Consider the following 22,895-nt stretch of genomic DNA (forward strand, 5'->3'; position numbering starts at 1 on the left):
TAACAGTATCTCCTCTCTCTAAATGTTGTGCTTCAGAACACATCGTTTGATGTGCATTAGAACATTTGATTTTATGTATTAAAGAGTAGTTTTGAAACAGGATTCTGTTGTATTTTGTTCTAAGTCTTTTTCTTCTGTAATTCTTTAAAAAGATCTCTCAAAAATATTCTATTTTCTCTATCCATAGAGTGTCATATTCACATGTGTTTCTTTAACTGTGGGATAATGAGTTCATTTCTGCCCATGGACACATTGATTCTGTTTATGTGTAGCATTTCATGAGTGCACCCTCAGTGCGTGGCTTCCCACACACACTGAAGGGGCTCTAGAATAATGGACTTCAGAAGCACAGGCTTTTCCCTTGAGGTGTATGATACATAGGAGAGACAGAATAGTTGTACACATGTGGGCATACACATGAAAACAATCATCCAGCATACTGGACACTTGGCAGATTTCTCCTGGGAGCTCTGAGTAACATGGAGACCGGCACTGGCCTCTGGCTCCCAACCTCCCATTTGTGAGATCAACTAATGACATAAAAATAGGAAAAAAAAAGCCAAAAAAAGTGTCATCATTATTGAAATGATAGCTGTCACTTATTACACGTTCATGATTGTCCAGGCACTGCTAAGTTCCTTACATGAATTATTTCATGGGTTAGGTAGCTATTATCCTCATGGAACTGGTGAAGATGTAGAGCAGTGAAGCAATCAGCCCTAATATATATAACTTGGAAGCGGCAGAGTCTGGATTCCAATCTTTTGCAGGGGCTGTAGCTCAGACTTCTCTTACTGTCAGCTGAAAGGAGCACAGTGATGTAAATGTGCATCATTCTGCCCACTGATTCCCCATATTAGAGAAGCATATTGATGGCAACCCTCTGAAGTAGATATTAGAGGAGACTCCACCTGTCCTGCTTAGGATAAATGCCAGATACAAGTTGACTCCTACTATCCAAAGATAGGAAAAAAAAAAAGGGAAAGGGAAGAAAAAAGGCCTATGAAAGAGTTGCAGCATAGAAAAAAAGGAAGATAACATTTAAAATGCAAGGGAACAACATATAGCTGACAAAATTATAAGAAACAAGTAAATTTTAGAAAGTAATTTTTAGATAGCATCTGCTCTGTGTCTTAAAATTCAGGGAAACATAGACTTTGAAGGGACTGAGTGGTAGGTAAGCCAGATTGTGATGAAGAGAGAGGATACCTGCAAAGCTAAGGAAAAGAACATATATTGGGCATAGATATGGGAGGCAAGAATTTGCGGGGGAGTCCTAGGTCCACCACTTCTAGCTCTACAACTTTAGACAAGTCCCTTGCTCTCTGCTTCAGTGTTCTTATCTATAATATTAGGTACCTACTCAATATGGTTGTTACGAGAATCTATAATGAACTAGGAGAAACAAAGCATATATTAAAGTAACAGTGAAAAATCAACACTATTAAAAAATTGAATCCATAACGAAATTAAGATCTCCCAGAATCCAGAGGAAGGGAATACATTGATAAAGTAGAAAAGATATATGTACATGGACAATACAGAATGGAGATTCCCTAGGAGAGAAACTCATTTTTTTGAAAGAGACTAGAACAAATGGAATTGATGCTGCAAACAAGATGTAGCAGAATCTTTAGATTAAAAAGGGCAATGCCAGGGCAATACCAGCCAACACTAAGAATAATCTTAAATGTTATTTATTTTAAGGGCAGAAAAACATTAATCAGGCAGAAAAGCACAAGGTTTGCCTGAAAGGGAAAAAACACTGCCTGGGTTAGACTTGCTCTTGTGCACTGCAGAATGCCGAAGGTGATAAAACAGTATCTCGGTTGAAGGAAATCATTTATAAATGTTTTTACCTAGACAAGGTGGTGATCATGTAAGAAGAAAAAAATCATCCTGAGATTGACAGTGATATGAAATATTTTCATCTAAAATCTACCTGAAAAATAAATTACCTAGAGATTTTCCTAGTTAGAAATCAGCATAAAAATAAGTAATGGTATAAGAAGTACATAAAGGAACAAAAAAATTGGTTATTCTTGTCCTTGGCTGGGGCATTAAGTACTAAGGGGACTCTTGATAGAATTCCAAACTGAGTGCTTGGACAAAGCTGAGTGTGATTCTGATAAGCAGCCAGCACTGAGAACACATTACCAATTTTAATCAAGATAAAAATGTACACAGATAATTGAGAAAGTGGGGAATATTGCCAAGGATATGTAAAAAGGATCCCATTATTCTTAAATTTATGCTAAGGGATTTGAAAATATCAAACTTTTATAAGATATAAAAGCAAATTTTAATAAATGAAAAAGATTATTTTCCAACGACAGGACTCAATTTCATGAAAATGTCTTCCAGTGCGTGTCTAAAGCAGGCATGTCAAACTCATTTTCACTGGGAACCACATCAGCCTTGTGGTTGCCTTCAAAGGGCCGAATGTAATTTCAACTCCTTAACAGTTAAGGAGTAGTTACATTTAAACAGTGCTAAAATTTATTTGGCCCTTTGAAGGCAACCTCGAGGCTGATGTAGTTCCTGGTGAAAATGTGTTTGACACCCCTGGTCTAATGTATGCATAATTCCAATCAATATTATAATTGATTTTTTAGAAGTTGATAAATTGAAATAGTATCTAGAAAAATGAGCTGATAACATAGCAAAGGAATTTTTAGCAACTGGTTTTTGGGAAGGAAGCTTGTCCTACTGGTTGGTAGCACTTAATACAAATTAAAGCATTTGTACTGGCAAATTATGAATAGAAAGATAAAGGAAACAGAATGAAGATTCAGAAACAGACCTGGTATTATAGAGATAAAGGAGATAATTCATCACAAAGATGTAATTATAAATGTTTGTGTGACTAGTAACAGAACCTCAAAATATATGAAATTAAAACAAAAAATGACAGAATTAAAGGGAGAAACATAATTTCATAATCGTAAATTTTAATACCTCTATCAATAGTTGATAGGAAAAACAGTAAAACCAGGAAATATGAATAACACTATCATCTTTTAAAAATAAGCTATAGTTTATAGATCAGAATAAAAATAAAAGTAAAGAAAAAAGCTTTTTAAATGTTTTTTTCTTTTTTTTTAAGATTTTATTTATTTTTAGAGAGGGAAGGGAGGGAAAAAGAGAGAGAGAGAGAAACATCAGTGTGTGGTTGCTGGGGGCCGTGGCCTGCAACCCAGGCATGAGCCCTGACTGGAAATCTAACCTGCAACACTTTGGTTCACAGCCCACGCTCAATCCACTGAGCTATGCCAGCCAGGGCTTTTCTGTTTTTTAAAATATATTTTATTGATTACGCTATTACAGTTGTCCCATTTTTTTCTCCCCTTTATTCCCCTCTGCCCTGTACCCTCCCACCATCATTCCTCCCCCTTAGTTCATGTCCATGGGTCATACATATAAGTTCTTATGTATGTGTTAGAATATACACATATTCCACCAACCAGCCACTGCCTTGCTGCTTGTCCTCTCCACCTCTGCTGCCTGTCTCCGCCCCTCCCACCAGCCTAATGAATGTTTCTTCTTTAACTCTTTGGTTGTGGGACTTCCATACAGTTTGATTTTCTGTCAGGTCTGGTTATTTTCTGTTTTTAAATTTGTTATTGTCCTTTTTTCAGTTGTGCAAGGAGGCAAAGTGCCTCCATCTTGGCCAGAAGTCCAGTATTATCAATCATCTTAATTGACCTTTGTATTTGTAAAATGTATTCAGTGACCTCAAAAGAAGTAACCAAGAACTCAATAACAATGAGCTATATAGGAAAACTCTAAATATCTGAAAATTTTTGAAAAAAATTATCTAATTCATATGGCAAAGGCAAAATCACAGGGAACTTAGAAAGTAATTTGAAATGCATGGCAGAAAATATAGAGGCACTATTGGTACCCTTAAAGGAACTGAATGCATGTATCTTGTACTTCATCATAAAATTAAATGTAAGTGTACATTTACAAAGAAAATCGCTGGCTGTTTTTTGTTGATGATCTTGATCCAATGGTACATTTTTAGCAGAAAAAAAATTGCCCACATTTAACAATGTCTCAGTGGGACTATCATTTAAAGTAGTCATTTTAAAACAAAACCAAACACAACAAAAAACACAAAACTTTTTCATACTAGTAGAAAATAATAATAAATATTTTCTGAACATAAAATCTATTTAAACTGGAAACAGGTCAGTGATGTATTCATCTCTTATATTTATCAGAAGTTCACTCTGATTTAAGAATAACCCATGTGGTTAAGAAATTGCTTGAGTGTGTTATAGCACTGTATGTCATAATATATATTGGATATGTGAGTAGACATCAAGTAATTATAATTGGTTGTTAAAGCATACATTTCAGCAGAGTAACAGGTAATAATAAATATTGGATACTAAAGTGAGGATGAAGATATACAATTTTGTGAAGAAATTTTGAAATCCAGTTTTAATTTTTAAATGCCTTGCCCACACTGAGGGTATAAAAGAATCTAGTTGTTGGAGATTATAGAGAAAGGTTTATTTTTAATTTGTTTGTTTTTTTAATCAGAGTAAGTGTTCTTTGACAAAGTTCTGGAGAGACTTGTGCTGAGTCCTGCCCCATCTAGTTGCTTCTCCTTTTATCTCAGGTTGAGAGAAACAGGCTTCAAGGACACAAGTTGACTTAATAAATTTCTCCTGAAGGCCTTGGTGGTCAGAATCTAAGTGGAGATGAAAAAGCTAGAATCCTGTAGAAATGAAAGTAGTGATTTCAAGAGTCGTCTTGCACTGCCAGATTTTGTTTAGATGAAGACCTGTGAGCATGTCCTATAGACTACATTGGGCCGCAAAGAAGACTGGATAACATGGGGCCTCTGCCCAACAAAATCTGCTTTCTAAGATGCTTCACAAGAAGTGTATGTAGGGCCACCTTCATGGGTGTGCAACCTGTGTAGTTGCAAAAAGGCAGGCCCTAAGAAGGGCCCCATACTTGGTTAAATGGGATGCTGTTACCATCTTGAAATTCTTAATTTTTTAAATAAAGAGCCTTATGTTTCCATTTTTTTACTGGACTCCCACAGATTACTATTTGTAGTCTGTCCTACATTTATTACCTACCTTGAGAAAACTATGATGAAGGGGTCTCAGCAGGGGGAGAAGGGGTGGTCCTCTAAAGCAGGTGTCCCTAAACCCTTGACCACACACCGGTTCTGGTCTGTGGCCTGTTAGGAACTGGGCCACACAGGAGGAGGTGGGAGCTTGAATGTACTGCTCTTGAATCATCCTGAAACCATTGCCTCCCCACTGCCTGTGACCCCCCAGCCTGGGTCCATGGGAAAATTGTCTTCCACGAAACCAGTCCTTGGTGCCAGGAAGGTTGGGGACTACTGCTCTAAAGTTAGAAAGAATAGTCTTTAAATACTACTTGCTGGTGAGGCTAGTGAGCCAGTCAGGTAGAATGTTCCTGCTTCTCTGACCTCCATTTTCATCATCTACCTCCAGTCCCTTCCAACCCAGAGAGGACTAAAAACAGCTTAGGAAGGGGGAAAGATGATATGGATGAAAAGAGGTTTTCATAAACACTCCTTTCCCAGGTGGGACATGCAAATCTGCAGCAGGTCCTAGGTGAGGAAGGTAAGCTGTCATACCACTGAAGCTGGAGATTCCAGTATCCAGGTGGAGACTGTTTTATGTTTTAAAGTTACTACAGGACTTGTATTAGATAAAAGTAATTCGAAAAACCATGGGCTTTCCTAAGATTTCATTCAGAGTGGGGCGGTAAACTACTACATTGAATAAAAAATAATTTTTAAATCTCTAAAAATGAAACTTCTTTTGAAATTGCACCTTGAAAGTGGTATTTTTCCGTGTATTGACTACATAAGAATCTAGCAATATCAAATACTTTTTGATTCATAAAGCATGTTAACTTTTAAGTTTCAGATGATGCTCTGAACACTCGCTTGAATTTAATGGTGAAATTGGGCTTTTTGTAAATTGCATCTCCAAATTGATCTAATTTGGTAATAGGAAAACAAAATGTTAGGTTTTCCCATTTGTCATTTGCACTTGTGTTTATCTAGTTGTTGGCTTGCTGACAGTGGTCTAAAAATGGAAAAGTATAGCTCAGCATGGTTGCTTTTTGAAGTGTGGAAATGTATGTACTATATCTCTAGAAAACACACTTAACATTTGGGACAATTAAGCTTGATTATTGGGATATAAACTATCCCATTTTTCCACTGGCAGTGACATAGAATAATTTTTTTCCTAGGGGCTCTCCCAAATGACCTGAATTAGAAGGATGTTGCTAGTTTTCAATATATTTCTACTGCAATTTTCCATTTTATGCAAAGACTATAGTAGGCTAATTATCAAAAATTGCATTTAGTGCCACGTGGATGTGCCATTAACTTTGAATGCTGTTGGACTGACATTTAGAGTAAAATGTGGTTACATTCTTTCCTGGGATTCTGTGAACTATATTTTAATAACCTTCAATGATGAGATATTTATGTCTTAAATTTTCTGGAGGTTTTTTATAGTTGTTTAAACTTCACAAAATGAGAATGGTGTGCATTTTTAACTAAAAAATTTCATAAAGTATTTTCTTCTTTAGCAAATATCCTTATAAATTTTTTTTAGCTATATAAAACTTGTAGGAGATTTATATTTTGTGACTTCATAAGTATTATGAGAAATATATAAGTTCTGTCAACAGAGATCATTTTATTTTTGAACTTTTGCTAAAACTTAGTTGTTGATCATTTTGATTTTTACTTTAAATTAGAAAAGGCTGCACCTAAAACAGATCCTTGAAGGAGTGGGCATCATAGGAAAAATATATCAGTATCATTTGTAATGTAAAAGACAATATTCTTAAAGGAAGAAAATGTAAAAGTAGATGCAATAACATGCCAGGCTAGTCAGGAATTGGGGTCAAACTCCTCTTGCATCTTACTCTCTGCCTAATATCATACACAAGCCATTACTCAGAAGAATTATGAATTCCATTGGGAAATGTAATCATAGAACCTTCTTATAAATATCTTAATTTATCATTTCTTTCTTCAGTACATTCCTCTGATTTTGTTCTAGGCTCGCAGGAAGGAGGTATTTATCCAGGAACGATATGGAAGATTTAATTTAAACGACCCATTCTTGGCACTGCAGAGAGACTATGAAGCAGGTGCCGGCGATAAAGACAAGAAGCCAGTTTGTACCAACCCCCTCTCCATCCTTGAAGCAGTCATGGCCCACTGCCGAAAAATGCAAGAAAGGATGTCCACACAGCTAGCTGCTGCTGAGAGCAGACAAAAGAAGGTATTTAGACTTTCAAACGGTCATTTTTCCCATAATACAGTGTAGGATGCAGAGACCATCTCTCAGGTTATCTCTTGTTCTTAAATATTGTATTTTCATAAAGATCTGGGATAAGTACTCAAATTCAAAATTCTGACAGATTCTGTTTTTTTTCAAATGTCACTCAAAATTTAAAAAAAAAAAACAAAAACAAAAAAACCCAACATTGAACCAGAAGAGATGTTTGACAAAGAAATTATGTTTTCCATAACAGTAACTTTAATGCTTTCTTTAAAATATGATTTTTTTCTTCTGAATTTCCCTTTTCTAGTGTCATAAGACATGCCTAACTGCTAGGTGGGTGATCCAGTCATGCAACCATGACCCTGGCCATGTGGTGGCATTCCCAACTTATGTTATCCAGGTGTCTCAAATATTTTTTTAAAACTCAAAATCTTTTAAATTATTTCTTTAGAAAATGAAACTAGCATGAGGAGAATTAGAATGAAAGATTTCATGCAGTCTTACTTTATGTCATTTTGAAGTCCTGGTTAGTCTCAGACTTGCCTCTGGGGTCTGATATCTGTGTTTGCGGCAGACCTCCAGGCTCCCACTCACATGTGTTTCATTTAAACTGACTTCCTCCCCACCCCTCGCCTCCCTGATCAACACACACTTATTGCACTTGAGGAGATGGTTCAAAGAGTCCTGAGTGATAGAAGCTTACTGTCATCAGCCATGAGGAAATAAAAGTTTAAATTTTGTCCTTCTGATATGCAGCCAAGACTGCTAATTCCCTTTATTGGAAAAGAGAGTGAGGAAATCATGGAAGCTAATGATGTGTAGTATAATCAGAATAAAGAGCAATATGTTCTTCCAACCATCATTAAAGCATAAATTAAAATGTTTCTATTTATCTTTTCAGAGAACTTGTTATAGTTTACATGTAACACCTGCTTATTAACCTGAATGCACTATGCTGTAAATATTTATGATACTGTCATTTAATGTGTATGTCTTTTCCCTGTAATTATACCTTTGCATTAACGTATGTATGTCAGTTTTCTGGTATGGGCATTGAATAAAAGCAAACATTTTCATCAGTATGTCACATGGTAGAAAACTAAAGCACTGGGTAATATAATAAAGGAGGAGGAACTGAAGGCTTTGCATGGGTGTGAGGTGGAATCAAACAGTTTTACTTTGGATGTTGCAGACCCTCTGCAAATCCCAACAGACAACCATTGAGGTCTCTGAAGATTGTCAAAAATCCCCACAAACCACATAAGCAAGATCCAATGTATTTCAGCTGATGTCGCTCAAACTCATGTGTATTTCTTGGATGGGACACTTTTCAGTTATGTTCTTAACATGTCAAATGAACTATTTCATAATAAAATATTCCTGCTGGATTTTATGCTGTATTATCAAAAATCAAGAAATATTTGGTTTTCATTATAGTTTTTACTTAATATATAAAAATGCATGCTTTCCTAAATTTTACTCAGTTATGCATCTTATCTATTATTTCTCTTTTAGAAAAAGAAGAAACTCATTTTGACTTGAATAAAAGATTTTATTATCTAACTAATTTTTTAAAAAATCAACTTACATCCTGTTTGTTTCTGAATGACTGAGTCATTTCCAACCTGGCTGGGAATGAAAGGAGATATTTTTCTATCTTATGAGTCCTGACAGGATAATATGAAATGAGCCAGTGATCTGTCTCCCATATAACGGGGATACAGTGGTCCTTTATGGGCAAATTCATTGGCTGTGTGGTCTCGGTGGAGGCTCACTTTGATAGGCAGTGCTACCCTGTGTCCCTGATGGATATTCTGTTCTGGCAGATTGTGCCATGTAAGAAAACCTACAGTTTGTACTCTTATCCTGAATCTTACCAAGAAAATACTACATCAGCTGATAAGGCCAGAAACACCAAACTAATCTTTTTAGCAATAAAATTACCTGTCACCTGTAGTACTGAAAGTAAGTATTTTAACCAGACATCTTCGATTCCCTTGCATATAGAATAAATTGAAGCTTTAGAAATCTAAAATAGTAAGACAAAAAAAAATCCATTCTTTTCAATGGGTCCAGTTCTTTAAATCACTACCAGAGCAAGAGTCAGGGAAAGCAAAGGCTTCATTATCTACAATTCAAGTATTTATTATCTGACACTGGGCACAGCTCTTGGGTAATTCTGAGACATTTGGCCTGAGCGCTGCTCTGGTTGGCCTCTCCAGGAGAGACAAGAGGCTTCATGCTCATTCATGCGTTGGTTCCTACTGAGACTACTAATAGGAGGGTTAACGGGTAGTTTGTGTGCCAGGAAAATTTGGGCAAGAATCAATTTGGCAAATGGACTGAGCCCTTAAATCCGCTTTGAATAAGCTCATGAATAATCATCACGGGGAACTTTGCCTGCAGTAATCTACTCCTCATTTACAGATAGTAACCTAGGATAGAATGATATTTGTCTTTTTATTATCTTGTACATCATCTGTTAATAGTTTCTATCCTAATTTATTTTCAATCCTTTTAGTCATACTTAGAAAGTATAATTTCTAACCCTGAAACAGGAAACACCTTTTAATTTGAGCAGAGCCTTTAAAAGTGAGAAGCTAACATGAGTAGGAAATTTAGAAGGGGGCACAAATTTTTTTTTTCACCAGTATAAAAACTAGAAGTAGCTCTGTGTATTGGATATAGCTTCTCCTAGGTGGCAGTTCAGCATAATGAGGTTGGTTGCACGGTAGTAGATGTATCATGCAGGATTCTTTGTTGTGAGTAAATGAAGCTAGTATTTATTGAGTTATGCTGAAAAAGCATTTATTGGTTAGTTTACAGTATGGTAGAGCATGGCTGGGACAGTTAGGAGACCAACTCCTCCCAGTCAACATCACCAATAACAAATGTTCACTATAGATCTAGTTTTAAGTGGTGATGCTCGAGAGTCTGCAGGTGGCAGACTCCAGGCAGCACCACTGCCATCACTGCTCTGGGTCTTGAGTGGCTCCTCACCTGGTTGGCCCTCCATCTTTGCATCTCTCATTTTTCACTGGAAGTCTAAGAACAGGTGCATTTGTTTGGTCAGGCTAAGGCCCCACACCCTCTCTTTGGCTACTAGGAAAGCTACTATTGGACAAATTTCACTTCTGTAGGGGAGAATAATAAGGTGGAGAATTCTAACACAGGAAGGAGTTTCAGGTGCTAGACAGCCAAGGAAATAATAATTAGACCAGAAAAGAGTAATCAAATTATTTTGTTGAATTCCTTTCATGTCTTGTCTTCCTATTATAACAAATTGTACTGTTCTGCCAATTGTACTTAGTGCTCTCTACTTAATTATATAATAGTTTATAAAATATAACTTAATTTTAAGTTGCTTTCTAGACTTCTATTTAAGGACAACATGGTAGGAAATCATCTAAAATAGCATTTTTAGGAAGAGTATTTAGGACATTTTGTACATGAGTGATTGTTTTTAGCTCATATCTGAGTCTTTTTTTTTTATGATTCATTGTTACATTTCAACATGCATTTTGACTCCCCAGGCACACTGCAGTGAGTGCTAAGGGGCAGTCGGCTACTGAGGGCTGTGGCTCTGAGCAGAAACAGAATAGAGGGCAGTTCACCTTATCCATGTCTTGTGTTCCCTCCGAAACTCTAGATGAAGAAGAAAGAGACAGATGGCATCTGCAGAACCCTAACTGCTGACTGGAACCTCAAGCCCCTATAAAGAAAAAAAAGTTATTTTAATGTATTTTGTTATTTATTTGTTTACCAGTATTGGGCAGGTGGGTAGGGGTGTGTAGTTGCAGAAGAGGACAAAAATGCAGTGAGTATTAAAAGATACGGTGAAGCAATAATGGATATAATTAAATGTCATAAGAATATTTTGTGGTTGTAACAAACATGCAGTTTGCTTTCTCATTTTACGAACGACCACAATCTCTTCCCTCTCTGTTTTGCACTTTGAATTAGAAGTAATTGCCTTTACATTGCTGCTCTGCAACCACCTGCATAGTTTTCTCTTTCATCTTGTGAAAACATTAATTGTTTTTTAAATATTAAAGCAACTCTGGATTCCTGAGGTAAACTTCAGTGGGTCACCTTTTATTCATTTTATTTATTGGTGGATTCAGTCTGCCTATATTTTGCTAAGGAGTTTTGTCTCTGTGTTCATGAGTGATAATTTTTCTGTAAATTAAATAAATACTTGATGTTTTGATTGATGCTTATCCTAGGTTTATATAGTGAACCAGAACATTTTCCCCTCATTTTCTTAAAGGGTATGTGTAAGTTTGGCATTATTTCTTTCTTTGATGTTTGGTAGAAGTCACTAGAAAGCCATTTGAGCTAGGAGTTCTCTGAGGAAAAGGTTTTATTTCTGAATTCAGTATCTTTAAAAGATACAAAGCCATTTAATTTTCTGTGTCATTCTATGTCAACTCTGACATAAAATGTGTTTCAGAGGAATTTGATTTGTTGAATTTGTTGGCACAAAGTTATTCATTATTTTTTTTAATATCCATTCTATAGTGATTATCTCCTTTTTTATGCCTGTTATTTGCAATTTGTGTTTCTCTGTATTAACCTGTTTGTTTTAAATGTTTAACAATATTATCAATCTTTTAGAAAAACATCTTTTGGCTTTTATAATTTCTCTATCATTTGTCTCTTTTATTTCATTTTTTACCTTTATCTCTTACTACAATTTGCTTAACTTTTCATGGCTTCTTAAGGTGAAACTCAAATGATTGATTTCAAGTAACTCTTCCAGATAGGCAATCAAAGATATAAATTTCTCTTTGTCCTCAGCTCTAACTAACTTTTTAAATGTCCTTCTTTCACAGCATCCCACAAATTTTGGTATGCTCTGTTTTTATTTTAATTCAGCCCTAAATGGAGTCTACTTTCCTTTGTGATTCCTTTTTAAGCTTTTTTACTTAGTATGTTTTTTTATTTTTGAATTTTGGGTTTCTTTTTTTTTAAGATTTTATTTATTTATTTTTAGAGAGGGAAGGGAGGGGGAGAGAGAGAGAGAAAAACATCAATGTGCAGTTGCTGGGGGTCATGGCCTGCAACCTAGGTATGTACCCTGACTGGGAATCGAACCTGCGACATTTTGGTTCACAGCCTGCGCTCAATCCACTGAGCTACACCAGCCAGGGTGAATTTTGGGTTTCTTAATATCTTATTCTGATTTACTTATAATTTAATTTTACTGTGGTCAAAGAACATATTCTGTAAGATTTTAGTCTTCCATAATTTTTTTGGTGGTTTTGATTAGCTTAACAAGTGCAAAAGACTACATCTTCTTTAGCCTTAGACTGTCCTATTCCATAATGTCAGTTAGACCATGGCATGTTCATAGTATTAAGATCTGTATTCTTGCTGATATTTTAAAAGATTTTGTTTGTTTTTAGAGAGAGGGGAGAGCTAGGGAGAGACGAAGGAAGAGAAACTACGAAGTGCAAGAGAAACATCAGGTCCCTCACACACTCCCAGCTGGGGATCTGACCTGCACTGTTGTCATTTGCTCTGACCAGCCATTGCCCCAGTGACCTTCCAGTTTAAAGGATGATGCCCAACCCACTGAGTCACACCACTCAGGGCTATTGCTGATTTTTAATTTAGTTTTCTTTTTATGGGAGAAGCTTGTTGTCATATATTTTTCTATTTTCTCCCTTTGATTGTGTCAGTTTTTGCTTTGTATATTTTAGAAATAATAATTTAGCCATCATTTGTATGCAATCTATCTTTTTTCCTGTGTTTTCAAGAATTGTTTCTTATCTTTGTTTTCAGCAGTTTTACTATAATGTACCTAGGTATGATTATTTTTATATTTCTCCTGCTTTGAGTTGCTGAGCTTCCTGGATTATAAATTTTTTAAAAATCATATTTGTACATTTTTTTGCTATTTTTTCTTTTAGTATATTTTTCTTCCTCATTTTCTCTTTCTTCTTTCTTAAATTCTGCTTTCATGGAATTTAAACCACTTTATATTGTCTTAACAGGTTACTGAGGTGCTGTTCACTTTTGTCAATCTTTCCTATGTCTCTTAAATACTTTTGCTTTTTAATTCTACTTTCTTAAATCTATTATTAAGCCCATTTGGTGAACTAGTTTTTTATTTTAGATACTATGTTTTTTAGTTCTAGATATTCATTTGACTTTTTGTTTCTATTTCTATGCCAACATTCCCATTCTGTTCTGTCCTTATGACCATATTTTCTTTGACAATGGCTGCTTTAAGGTCCCTGTTTTCTAATTCCAATATAAATCATCTTGGACCCAGTTTATATTTGAGTACATTTCTCTTGACAGTGGATCACTTTAAAAAATAAATTCCTTGCTTGTCTAATAATTTGTTGTATACTAAAATAAACATTATGGATGATATGGTAGAGATCCTAGATTCTGTTATCTTCTGAAGAATGTATTTTGTTCTAGGAAGCAGTGAACCTGGTGAAATTCATACTCCATACATACTCTGTCTCCTTGCAGTTGTCAATACCTGAAATATGTGCTGAGTTCTCCCATCCACTCAGCAGACACCTCTGTCATTTAGTGTGGAGTCTCCCTGATGAATGTGTAATTCAAGCATCAACCAGAGATGCTCATGGGTTCATTGTGGCAGCTTCAGTATCATCCTCTGCCTTCTTGGACCATAATAAGGGGTGCTCTGTGCTTGAGCTCCTGCTGCCAGTGCTATCAGGACAGAGAATTGCCCTCACTTGAAAACCTACACAAGGGCAAATCTTGTCCAATGCTATTGGCTCCTTACTTGGTTCTACTACTTTTACTGCTCTCCAGAGCCTTCAAATAGTTATTTTTTGTATTTTTCAAAGGTTCATAATTATTTACAGGAAAGATTTTCTAACTTTCTCTGTTATACTCTGTAATTGTTGAATTACAACTGCTATCTAACATACAAAAACATTTATATCTTCAAAATGGATAATTCTCTAGATCCTGGTTTGCCTGTAAATATGTCTTCAGAGGAAAAACGTTGTGCAAAAGTAACGTATTTTTAAGTAGCACAAGTTTTTATTATAAACTGAAAACTGAACATTTTTTAGTGGCAGGCACAATGGTGCATGCTTTACATGTGCTGCCTTATTTAATCTGTAATCACTATTTTTGTGTATTGTGCACAAAGTTCATTTGGTTTTGTCCATAAAATGGCTGTGGTAGTGCTTAGTTGTCTTTATAACTTTATTTGAAACAGTTTTGTTAGATTGTATTGTGACAGCTATCATGTCAGTATGCATTTAAAAAAACATCAAAATTGGTGAATATTGTGTAGCCATTTTAATATTGAACATAAAAAAATACACAACATTTTTGGCGTATTATGCTCTATTATTTCAAGAAAGGTGAAAATTCAACTGAAATGCAGAAAAAGGATTTGTGCAATGTATGGAGAAGGTGGTTTGCAAAGTTGCATGCTAAAGATTTCTCTCTGGACAATGGTCTATGATTGGATAGGCCACTTGAAGTTGATAGAGACATTAATTGAGAACAATCAATGTTCTCAATACCATGCGGGTATGTCCAACATATTCAAAATATCCAAATCAATAATTATTGGTGAAGATGAAAAATGTGTCTTTTATTTAATGGATAAAACTAAACAGACTTTTTGGTCAACTCAATACTATATCTTTTTCTTTTTTTAAATTATTGATTGATTTTAGAGAGAGGGAGAAAGGGGGAGAGGGAGGGAAGGAGGGAGAGAGAGAGAGAGAGAGAAAGAGAGAGAGAAACATCAGGTTACTAATTCTTGTATGTACCCTCACCAGGGATCAAACCCATAAACCCTGGTGTATCGGGGCGATGCTCTAACCAACTGAGCTATCTGACCAGTGTCTCATCTCTTAACTTTTTCAAGCACAAAAACCTTGTGTCTGAGCCAGAATGGTCAACAAATTTTTCATGTAAAAACTTTATTTTTTAAACTATGGGAGGAGCTGGTAGAGAAGGGGATGTTTAATATTTATAAAGAGCAGTGCGATGAGTAATGGAGCAAGTCTCAGAGGTGACAGGAGAGAATGAAGTTAATTGCTGAAGACTGTCTGAACTTCAACAGATGGAAGCCTTTCTCCCTTAGAATGAAGGGAAGAACATGGATTTGCGTGGCTATGAAAAAGCTTAATGCGGAAGACAGGATATAGAAGACAGGATGTAAGTTAGTCTGAATTATCTTGTTAAAAGAATCCATTAGAATAGACTGAGGGTCAATTGAGTAATCTTTGGGTGAAGTTTTGGGGAGTGTGGAATAGCTTTTTCTGTGTATTTATTTGTTTTTTAAAAGATTTTATTTATTTTTAGAGGGAGATAATGTGAGGGAGAGGGAGAAGGAGAGAAACATTTGATAGGTTGCCTCACACATGCCCCCAACTAAGGACCTGTCCTGAAAACCAGACATGTAGCCTGACTGGAAATTGAACTGGAAACATTTTGGTTTGCGGGACTATGCCCAACCCACTGAGCCACACCAGCCAGGGCAGAGTGGCAAAGGTTTAAATATCCCATGAAGTAAACTAGCAGGGGTGTCCAACCTGTGGCCCTCAGGCCGCATGTGGCCCAGGATGACTGTGAATGCAGCTTAATACAAAATCATAAATTTACTTAAGACCTTTTTTATGCTCATCAGTTTTCATTAGTGTTTGTATATTTAATGTTTGGCCCAAGAGAACTCTTTTTCTTCCAGTGTGGCCCAGAGACACCCAAAGGTTGGATGACCCTGTTAGGGAAGCTAAACAGTATTAGGTTGAGTGACAGATGATTGGGGCTCAGAGCGCAGGTGAATTTGGAGCTGTGTGTTTATAGGTGTGTCAATTATGTGGTTTCCTCTGTGTTCTGTCTGTGGTAAGATTATAAAGGACTTATGTTAGCCTGAGATAATATTTATAAAGCACAAGGGATGCAAGGGCAAACATACAAATGAATGGGAGAGTTATAGTAGTATAGTTTTCTACATAAATAGTTGAGATTGAGTTCATCTCCTGTTGGAGGCCTGTCTTCAATTTGATTCTAAAGTTTAAGATGAAAGTTATCATTTCAAAAATAAAGTTTGATGACCCATAGTGAAGAAACACTGTGGGCAAGATCTGTGATATGGTGAGAAATGCATATATAAATATATTACAACACTATTTTTCTCCAAATCTTACCTAATCTACTTATAAAGTCCCCCCCCCAATTTTATATAGTAGAATATAGTGCATGTGAATAAACAATGGCCTCTAATTATTCTTGGAGAATTATCTGTATTCCTGATTGCTTATTTATAGGACCCATTACAATGCTATTCAACTGCTTCAAAGCTGGAAGCACCCAAAATAAATGAATAATAGGCCAGACTCCTATCTGGGCAGGGAGCCATTCTCTTCTTTTGGTCATCGCCTAGTGCAGGAGCCCTACATGAAGGTGTGTGGTGGAATTCTAGGCAGAGAGAATAGCAAGGTCAGAGACTCTAAGGCAGAACCATGTTCAAGAATGTTCGAGACACTCAGTAGAAGCCAGTGTATTGGGATCTAAGGGCGCAAGTGAGACTGAAGTAGAAGATGAGGTCAGAAATGGGTTCACTGACATTGATTACAGTTCTAAGGTATTTCTTTAGCTCTTTACAGTTTTCAGAGAACTTTCACATATAATTTTATATGATTTCTACAGCAACGTATCATAAGAAGCTTGAAGATTTTTTAAAAAAATGCTAAGTAATTACAAAATATAGGAGGAGCTTATACTTTAATTGAAGTGTACTGTTTACTAGCATTTTTCTTTATACTGTACCTCAAAGATTAGTTAATTTTAAAGCATTAAACCTTAAAAAAATCAGTTTCCTAACAGAGTTCTATTTTTACAAAAAAATAGAACTTACTGCATTCTGCACTGTGATTTGAAACATGAATTACTATTTTCCTTTCCTATAGTTAACTTTAGTAGATTTAAGAAAATTTTCTATTGGTGTAACTTACATGTTTTTCATAAAATCACTTACCTACTTTCTCATTTTAATGAGTCTAAAGTAATATCTTTCATATCATAACACATTTTGAAAACACGGTATTTTAGCTAACCCAAACCATGTAACTGTAAGGAAATTAACAAAAATCTCACAAGAAGCACTTCTTGGGCTAAAAAAATTCTCTGTATATTAATAGAGCTGTCCTGTGAATTTCTTTCAGCTGGAGATGGAAAAGCTTCAGCTACAAACCCTTGAGCAAGAGCACAAGAAGCTGACCTCTCGCCTGGAGGAAGAGCGTGGCAAGAACAAGCACGTGGTCCTGATGCTGGTGAAGGAGTGCAAACAGCTCTCAGGCAAAGTCATAGAGGAGGCCCAGAAGCTAGAGGATGTAATGGCCAAACTGGATGAGGAAAAGAAAAAGACCAGTGCATTAGAAGAGGAACTCTCTGCTGAGAAACAAAGAAGCACAGAAATGGAAGCTCAGATGGAAAAACAGCTCTCTGAGTTTGACACCGAACGGGAACAGCTTCGTGCCAAGCTGCACCGAGAAGAGGCACACACCACTGACCTCAAAGAGGAGATAGACAAGATGAAGAAAATGATTGAGCAACTAAAAAGGGGAAATGATAGCAAACCAAGCCTCTCTCTCCCCCGGAAGACAAAAGATAGGCGTTTGGTCTCCATATCTGTGGGAACAGAAGGACCTATGACAAGATCTGTTGCTTGCCAGACAGACCTAGTGATAGAAGGTACTGACCATGTGAAGAAGTTGCCTTTGACTGTGCCTGTAAAGCCTTCTTCCACAGGGAGCCCCCTAGTTTCTACAAATGCAAAAGAGAATACCTGCACCAATGCCACCTCTATCAGACCAGGTATTGACAGGCAGGCTTCCCACAGTGACTTGATTGGCTCTTCCCTGCCCACTGTTCCACCTCCAAGTGCAAACAGAATTGAGGAAAATGGACCCAGCACAATCTCAACACCAGATTTAGCAAGTAGTACACCCCCACTTCCCAATAATGCTGCCCCTCCCACCGTGCAAACACCAGGCACATCTCCCCAGAACTACTCGCAAGCTCCACCTGTGCACAGTTTGCATTCACCATGTGCCAACGCATCTCTGCATTCAGGTCTAAACCCGAGAATCCAAGCAGCTAGATTCAAATTCCAGGGCAATGCTAATGACCCAGACCAAAATGGAAATACTACTCAAAGTCCTCCATCAAGAGATGTCTCTCCTACAAGCCGTGACAACCTAGTGGCCAAACAACTGGCTCGGAATACTGTGACCCAAGCACTCTCCAGATTTACAGGCCCTCAAGCAGGAGCACCCCCAAGGCCTGGAGTGACAGCCACAGGGGATGTTGGCACCTACCCTCCAGTTGGTCGGACCAGTGTAAAGACTTCCAGTGTAGCACGAGTTGACAGAGGAAACCCTCCTCCTATCCCTCCAAAAAAGCCAGGGCTCTCCCAAGCTCCTTCTCCACCCCACCCCCAATTCAAAGTTATTATGGATAGCAGCAGGGCCTCCAGTGCTGGGGCCAAAGTGGATAACAAAACTGTGGCTTCACCTCCTTCCAGTTTACCCCAAGGGAGCAGGGTCATAAGTGAGGAGAATCTCCCTAAATCATCCTCCCCTCAGCTGCCACCAAAACCATCCATAGATTTAACTGTGGCACCTGCAGGCTGTGCCGTTTCAGCCCTGGCCACGTCTCAGGTGGGTGCCTGGCCTGCTGAAACCCCTGGACTGAACCAACCTGCATGTTCAGAACATTCCCTTGTCATTCCCACCACCATTGCCTTTTGCTCTTCCATAAACCCTGTTAGTGCCTCATCCTGTAGAACAGGTGCCTCAGACAGCCTCCTGGTAACAGCATCAGGTAAAAGGATTGTAATATTATACCCTTTTTAAGAATGTGGTCCGTCCTCTCACTTGCCTTAATTTCTTTCACATTGCCTTGAAACTTTTTTTTTAGTGTGATACTTTTTTATATATATTTCCTTCCTCTCTTTTTTTGAAGGCTCCAGGGTATGGTGATTCATTTTGCTATGTGAATTGTGGTTTTGTTATGCTAAGTGCTTTCCTTTCTTTTTTGCTTTTTAATAACCCAAAATAGTGGTTTGGAGCACACAAAGACCATTGATTTTGAGATAAAAGTATTTCCATGGGAAGACTTTCCTTTTTATTAAATATTTATCTCTCAAGACTTCAGTTTTAGTCAGTCATCACCAGGCACTATGTGTTCAGTTCTATCATCTGCAGTGACAGAAAAGCAATCCCTTCAAGTAGTTATTATTAACACTACAGTCCAACTTAGATTATCAAATTGATTAGATTTGTTCTGTAATTGGTATGATCTAAGTTTTAATATCAGTTTGGCATTAACATTTTTAACCTCAAAAATTGAGTGTGTATATTTATCAATCTCTGTTTTAAGTGTAGTTTATTTCCAAAGTCATCTCCTCTTATTTAGAGCTGTCTGCTAACACTTGAGCACAGGTGGTGAGCATGTGGCCTGCATTAGAAAAGGTGTCTGTTGCAGATGTGCTTTTTACAAAGTCGCAGAATCTGGAACTCTTCAACAAAGAAGCTGATAAAGATCTGGATTTTTCCATTTTGTTATAAAGTACTAGAGGAAGTGTTTTTTGTTTTTTTTTACCAATGTGACTTGATTTAGCTCTTCACAGGATCCTAGAGGTTAGCAGAGACTATTCTGATGACAGGGAGCTTTGGGATTTTTTTTTCTTTCTTTTGAGTTAATCTTTATTGCATTTTTTTTCTATTATCCTTTAGTCCCCTTATTCCCCCTTACACCCCAGAGATCACCACATTGTTGTTTGTGTCCATGAGTCCTTTTATCTTTTTCTCGATCTCTCTATCCCCTAACCTCCCTGCCTGCCACTAGCTGGTATCTGCTCTCTGTAGACAAGTACTTGGTAATTATCAGGTAATGAGAGCAGCACACCAGGACTTACTTACCCAGTTATAAACTGTCTCTTTGAAATTAAGTTCCTCAAGAGGCTATTTTTATATTTTAGGGGGGGAATTGGAAACAGCAGGGACTTTGGTATCTGTCACATCTGTGTTGGAATCTGGGCTCTGCCATTTACAGCTGTGTGTTTTGGGTGGCTTTTCTTGAACTGAGCAAGTTTTCTCATTGGAACTTAAGCTACTAATGTGAGAAGGGTGAAAGTTAGGAGGGTTTAATATAACATGTCCAGAGAGTGTAGTATTGAGTGTAGAGCAGCATGCGTGATGAATAACTAAAGGTGATGTTGCTGATTCAATGATACCATTACTAAAAGCATTTTTGAAAATTTGCTTTAGAATTGACTTCAGTATTACTTTTTTATGTATTTACGGGCATCTAGCATTGTATATATATTATGTGATCTGAAATGGTATTACTGAGCTAGATGGCCTTCTCCTGGCCTGAAATGATGTTGTCTGTTTCCCACATTTTAAATCCACCTGCAAAGAAGGAGTTTTTGCTAGCATTCAGGAGAATCAGAGAATGTGCTGTGTGGTTGTAAGGCAGTCGCAAAACAGATTTCCAAAAATGTTCAGAGCAGTAGAGTGTTATTGACATAAATGCACAAACTATAAAACAGAAAACACTTCCTGGGATATATAAATTTTGTCAGCTTTTAAGGAATACAAAACTGTTTTTACTTTGCACCTTGATATTTTGCCAGAAGTTGTTTTGGTCATTCTGTGCTCCGGGGTTCAGTAGAAAAGCTTTAAAACCAGGATTTGTAACAAATGAGCATTTTGTTAGTAGGGGTGGGCCAAAGAGGTTTATAGTTGTGAGTATGTAAAACAGTTTACTCTTGTATTATTATTTGTTGACTATTGTATTATTTTCTATACAAACAACTGTAAGCCTAGTTTTGCTTACCACTGTATATTGGTATGAATGACCTGCATTCATTGGTATGAATGACCAGAATGACCTGCATAGGATACAGCGGAATTTTGGATAAAAGAGCCATCTGAAAAGTGCCCTTGTTTTGTATCTATAGAGTTAGAGAGTAAATAGTGGAACCAAAGAAATAGCAGCCACTGAAAATATGTGAAGCTGGTTCCTTATTTTGTATTCTCTGATTTTGTAATTTTCCCAAAATATTTTTGGAACTGCAGGATTACCTTTGGTGGGATAACAGGTTTCTGTTCCATTTAATTTGAAGGTATGGTGCATTAGTTGAAATGGAGGCAGTGAAGTCATTACTTATTCAGCAAGTGTTCACTGAACATGTAGTGTATTCGTGAGATGGAACTATTACTGTTACATAATGGGGGTGTATAACTCCACCATGGGTGTAGGTCAGCCTACACTTTCTAAATGAGATACAGGATTTCGACTCTGCTTTCCATTTGGAGTGCCCCATTTGTGATGACTTGCCCATTGCAACTAGAAAGCACCAAAGCTCCCTCCATCCTGCTTCTTAACCTATTTGTGCCTGGGCAAGTCTGTACTTCTCCAGATTATAAGCTCACTGCAGGATGTTCTTCTAAAAAGCCACCAATGCCATTATAGTTGATGAGAACTGAACATGGGGACAGCACATCTGCCAAATACATAGTGGATGTCTGTTCCAGTTTCAGTGGTAACGAGAGCACCAGGCTAAGTGTAAGAAGGCAGAGTTAGTCCATTTCTGTCCCTTTCTAATTATCACCCTAAAGAGCAAATTCTCTCTGAACCATTAGTTTTCCCATCTAAAAATGAAAGCATTGAACCAAAAAGTAATAATAATTTCAAACCAAAAAGATTTATGAAACTTGCCTGTTGAATTCTCTAACAACTCACTACCTTCTCCCTCCTTGGAAAACCACTAGATCTCATGATCTTTCAAACTCTAAAATTCTGTGTTTCTGTGTCAGCTTATATTTATGATAAACAATTATTAATAAAATACTGAGGAGATCGCAATGGTGAAAGATACCATTTCAGTGAATTATGTCATGAATTATTCTAACCCTATTAACAGTTTTTATGGACAAATGCTAATTTTTTAAGTAACATTTTAAATTCTAAAATTCTAAATAAATTAGATTTTCTTGTTCTTCCTGGACTTGTTAGAGGAAGAGAAGGCTAAACCAGGCATCACACTGGGCAGCTGAGTTTCCATACCCTTGGAGATTTTTTCTGTATTTTTTTTTAAATTTGATATGTTTATTTGGTTTAGACCTTTTTCCCTTATTTAAACATACATTTTAAAAATTACTCTCCATCACGTATGATTGGCTTAAAGGCTAAATCAGAAAATGATATTGATTTGAGCTATATATTAACCTTTTCCACACTCTGAAGCTGATGCCAGAAGTTGTTCTCAACTCTTCTACTGCCATGGCATGTGCTGTCTGTCTCCTTCGCCACTGCATGTTCTGTGAGGTGCTCACCTTCCTGATGCTTGCACATGACACTGCAGAGCTGAAGACCTTTTTGTAACGTCATTAAAGTAGCTGTATGACTGCACATCTGTTCTTCATTACTAAAGCATTACTTAAAAAGTCAACTAAATATCATTTTTAGCATTGTTGGTAATTTCAAGTGAGTTAATAAATGGTAAAGTTTTTCTCATGGTAAAGTTTTATTTTTCTTGTACTTGGAGGAGGTTTATTACAATAA

The 22,895-nt window shown here is 36.9% G+C and overlaps 1 protein-coding gene and 1 long non-coding RNA gene across 4 annotated transcripts in view; one reads left to right on the top strand and one right to left on the bottom strand.

Annotated features, from left to right (window-relative positions):
* CTTNBP2 (cortactin binding protein 2) overlaps positions 1–22,895 on the top strand; it is a 181,851-nt gene that overhangs the window by 67,775 nt on the left and 91,181 nt on the right. Inside the window, exons 3-4 of one of the 3 annotated variants that reach the window (XM_045847761.1) lie at positions 7,080–7,304; positions 17,486–19,145. In XM_045847761.1, coding sequence (XP_045703717.1) covers positions 7,080–7,304; positions 17,486–19,145 — 1,885 coding nt within the window. Of the gene's footprint in view, positions 1–7,079; positions 7,305–17,485; positions 19,146–22,895 lie in introns of those variants that run through there. The other 2 variants (XM_045847770.1, XM_045847780.1) reach the window with 2 other exon arrangements.
* Positions 1–22,895, bottom strand: part of LOC123824552 — a 35,626-nt gene that overhangs the window by 6,905 nt on the left and 5,826 nt on the right. Inside the window, exon 2 of the long non-coding RNA XR_006786725.1 lies at positions 10,922–11,019. This is a non-coding gene — a long non-coding RNA (uncharacterized LOC123824552). The remainder of the gene's footprint in view (positions 1–10,921; positions 11,020–22,895) is intronic.

The sequence above is a fragment of the Phyllostomus hastatus genome, unplaced genomic scaffold (assembly GCF_019186645.2).
Source record: "Phyllostomus hastatus isolate PE091 unplaced genomic scaffold, TTU_PhHast_1.1 phas_contig_118, whole genome shotgun sequence".
NCBI lineage: Eukaryota > Metazoa > Chordata > Mammalia > Chiroptera > Phyllostomidae > Phyllostomus > Phyllostomus hastatus.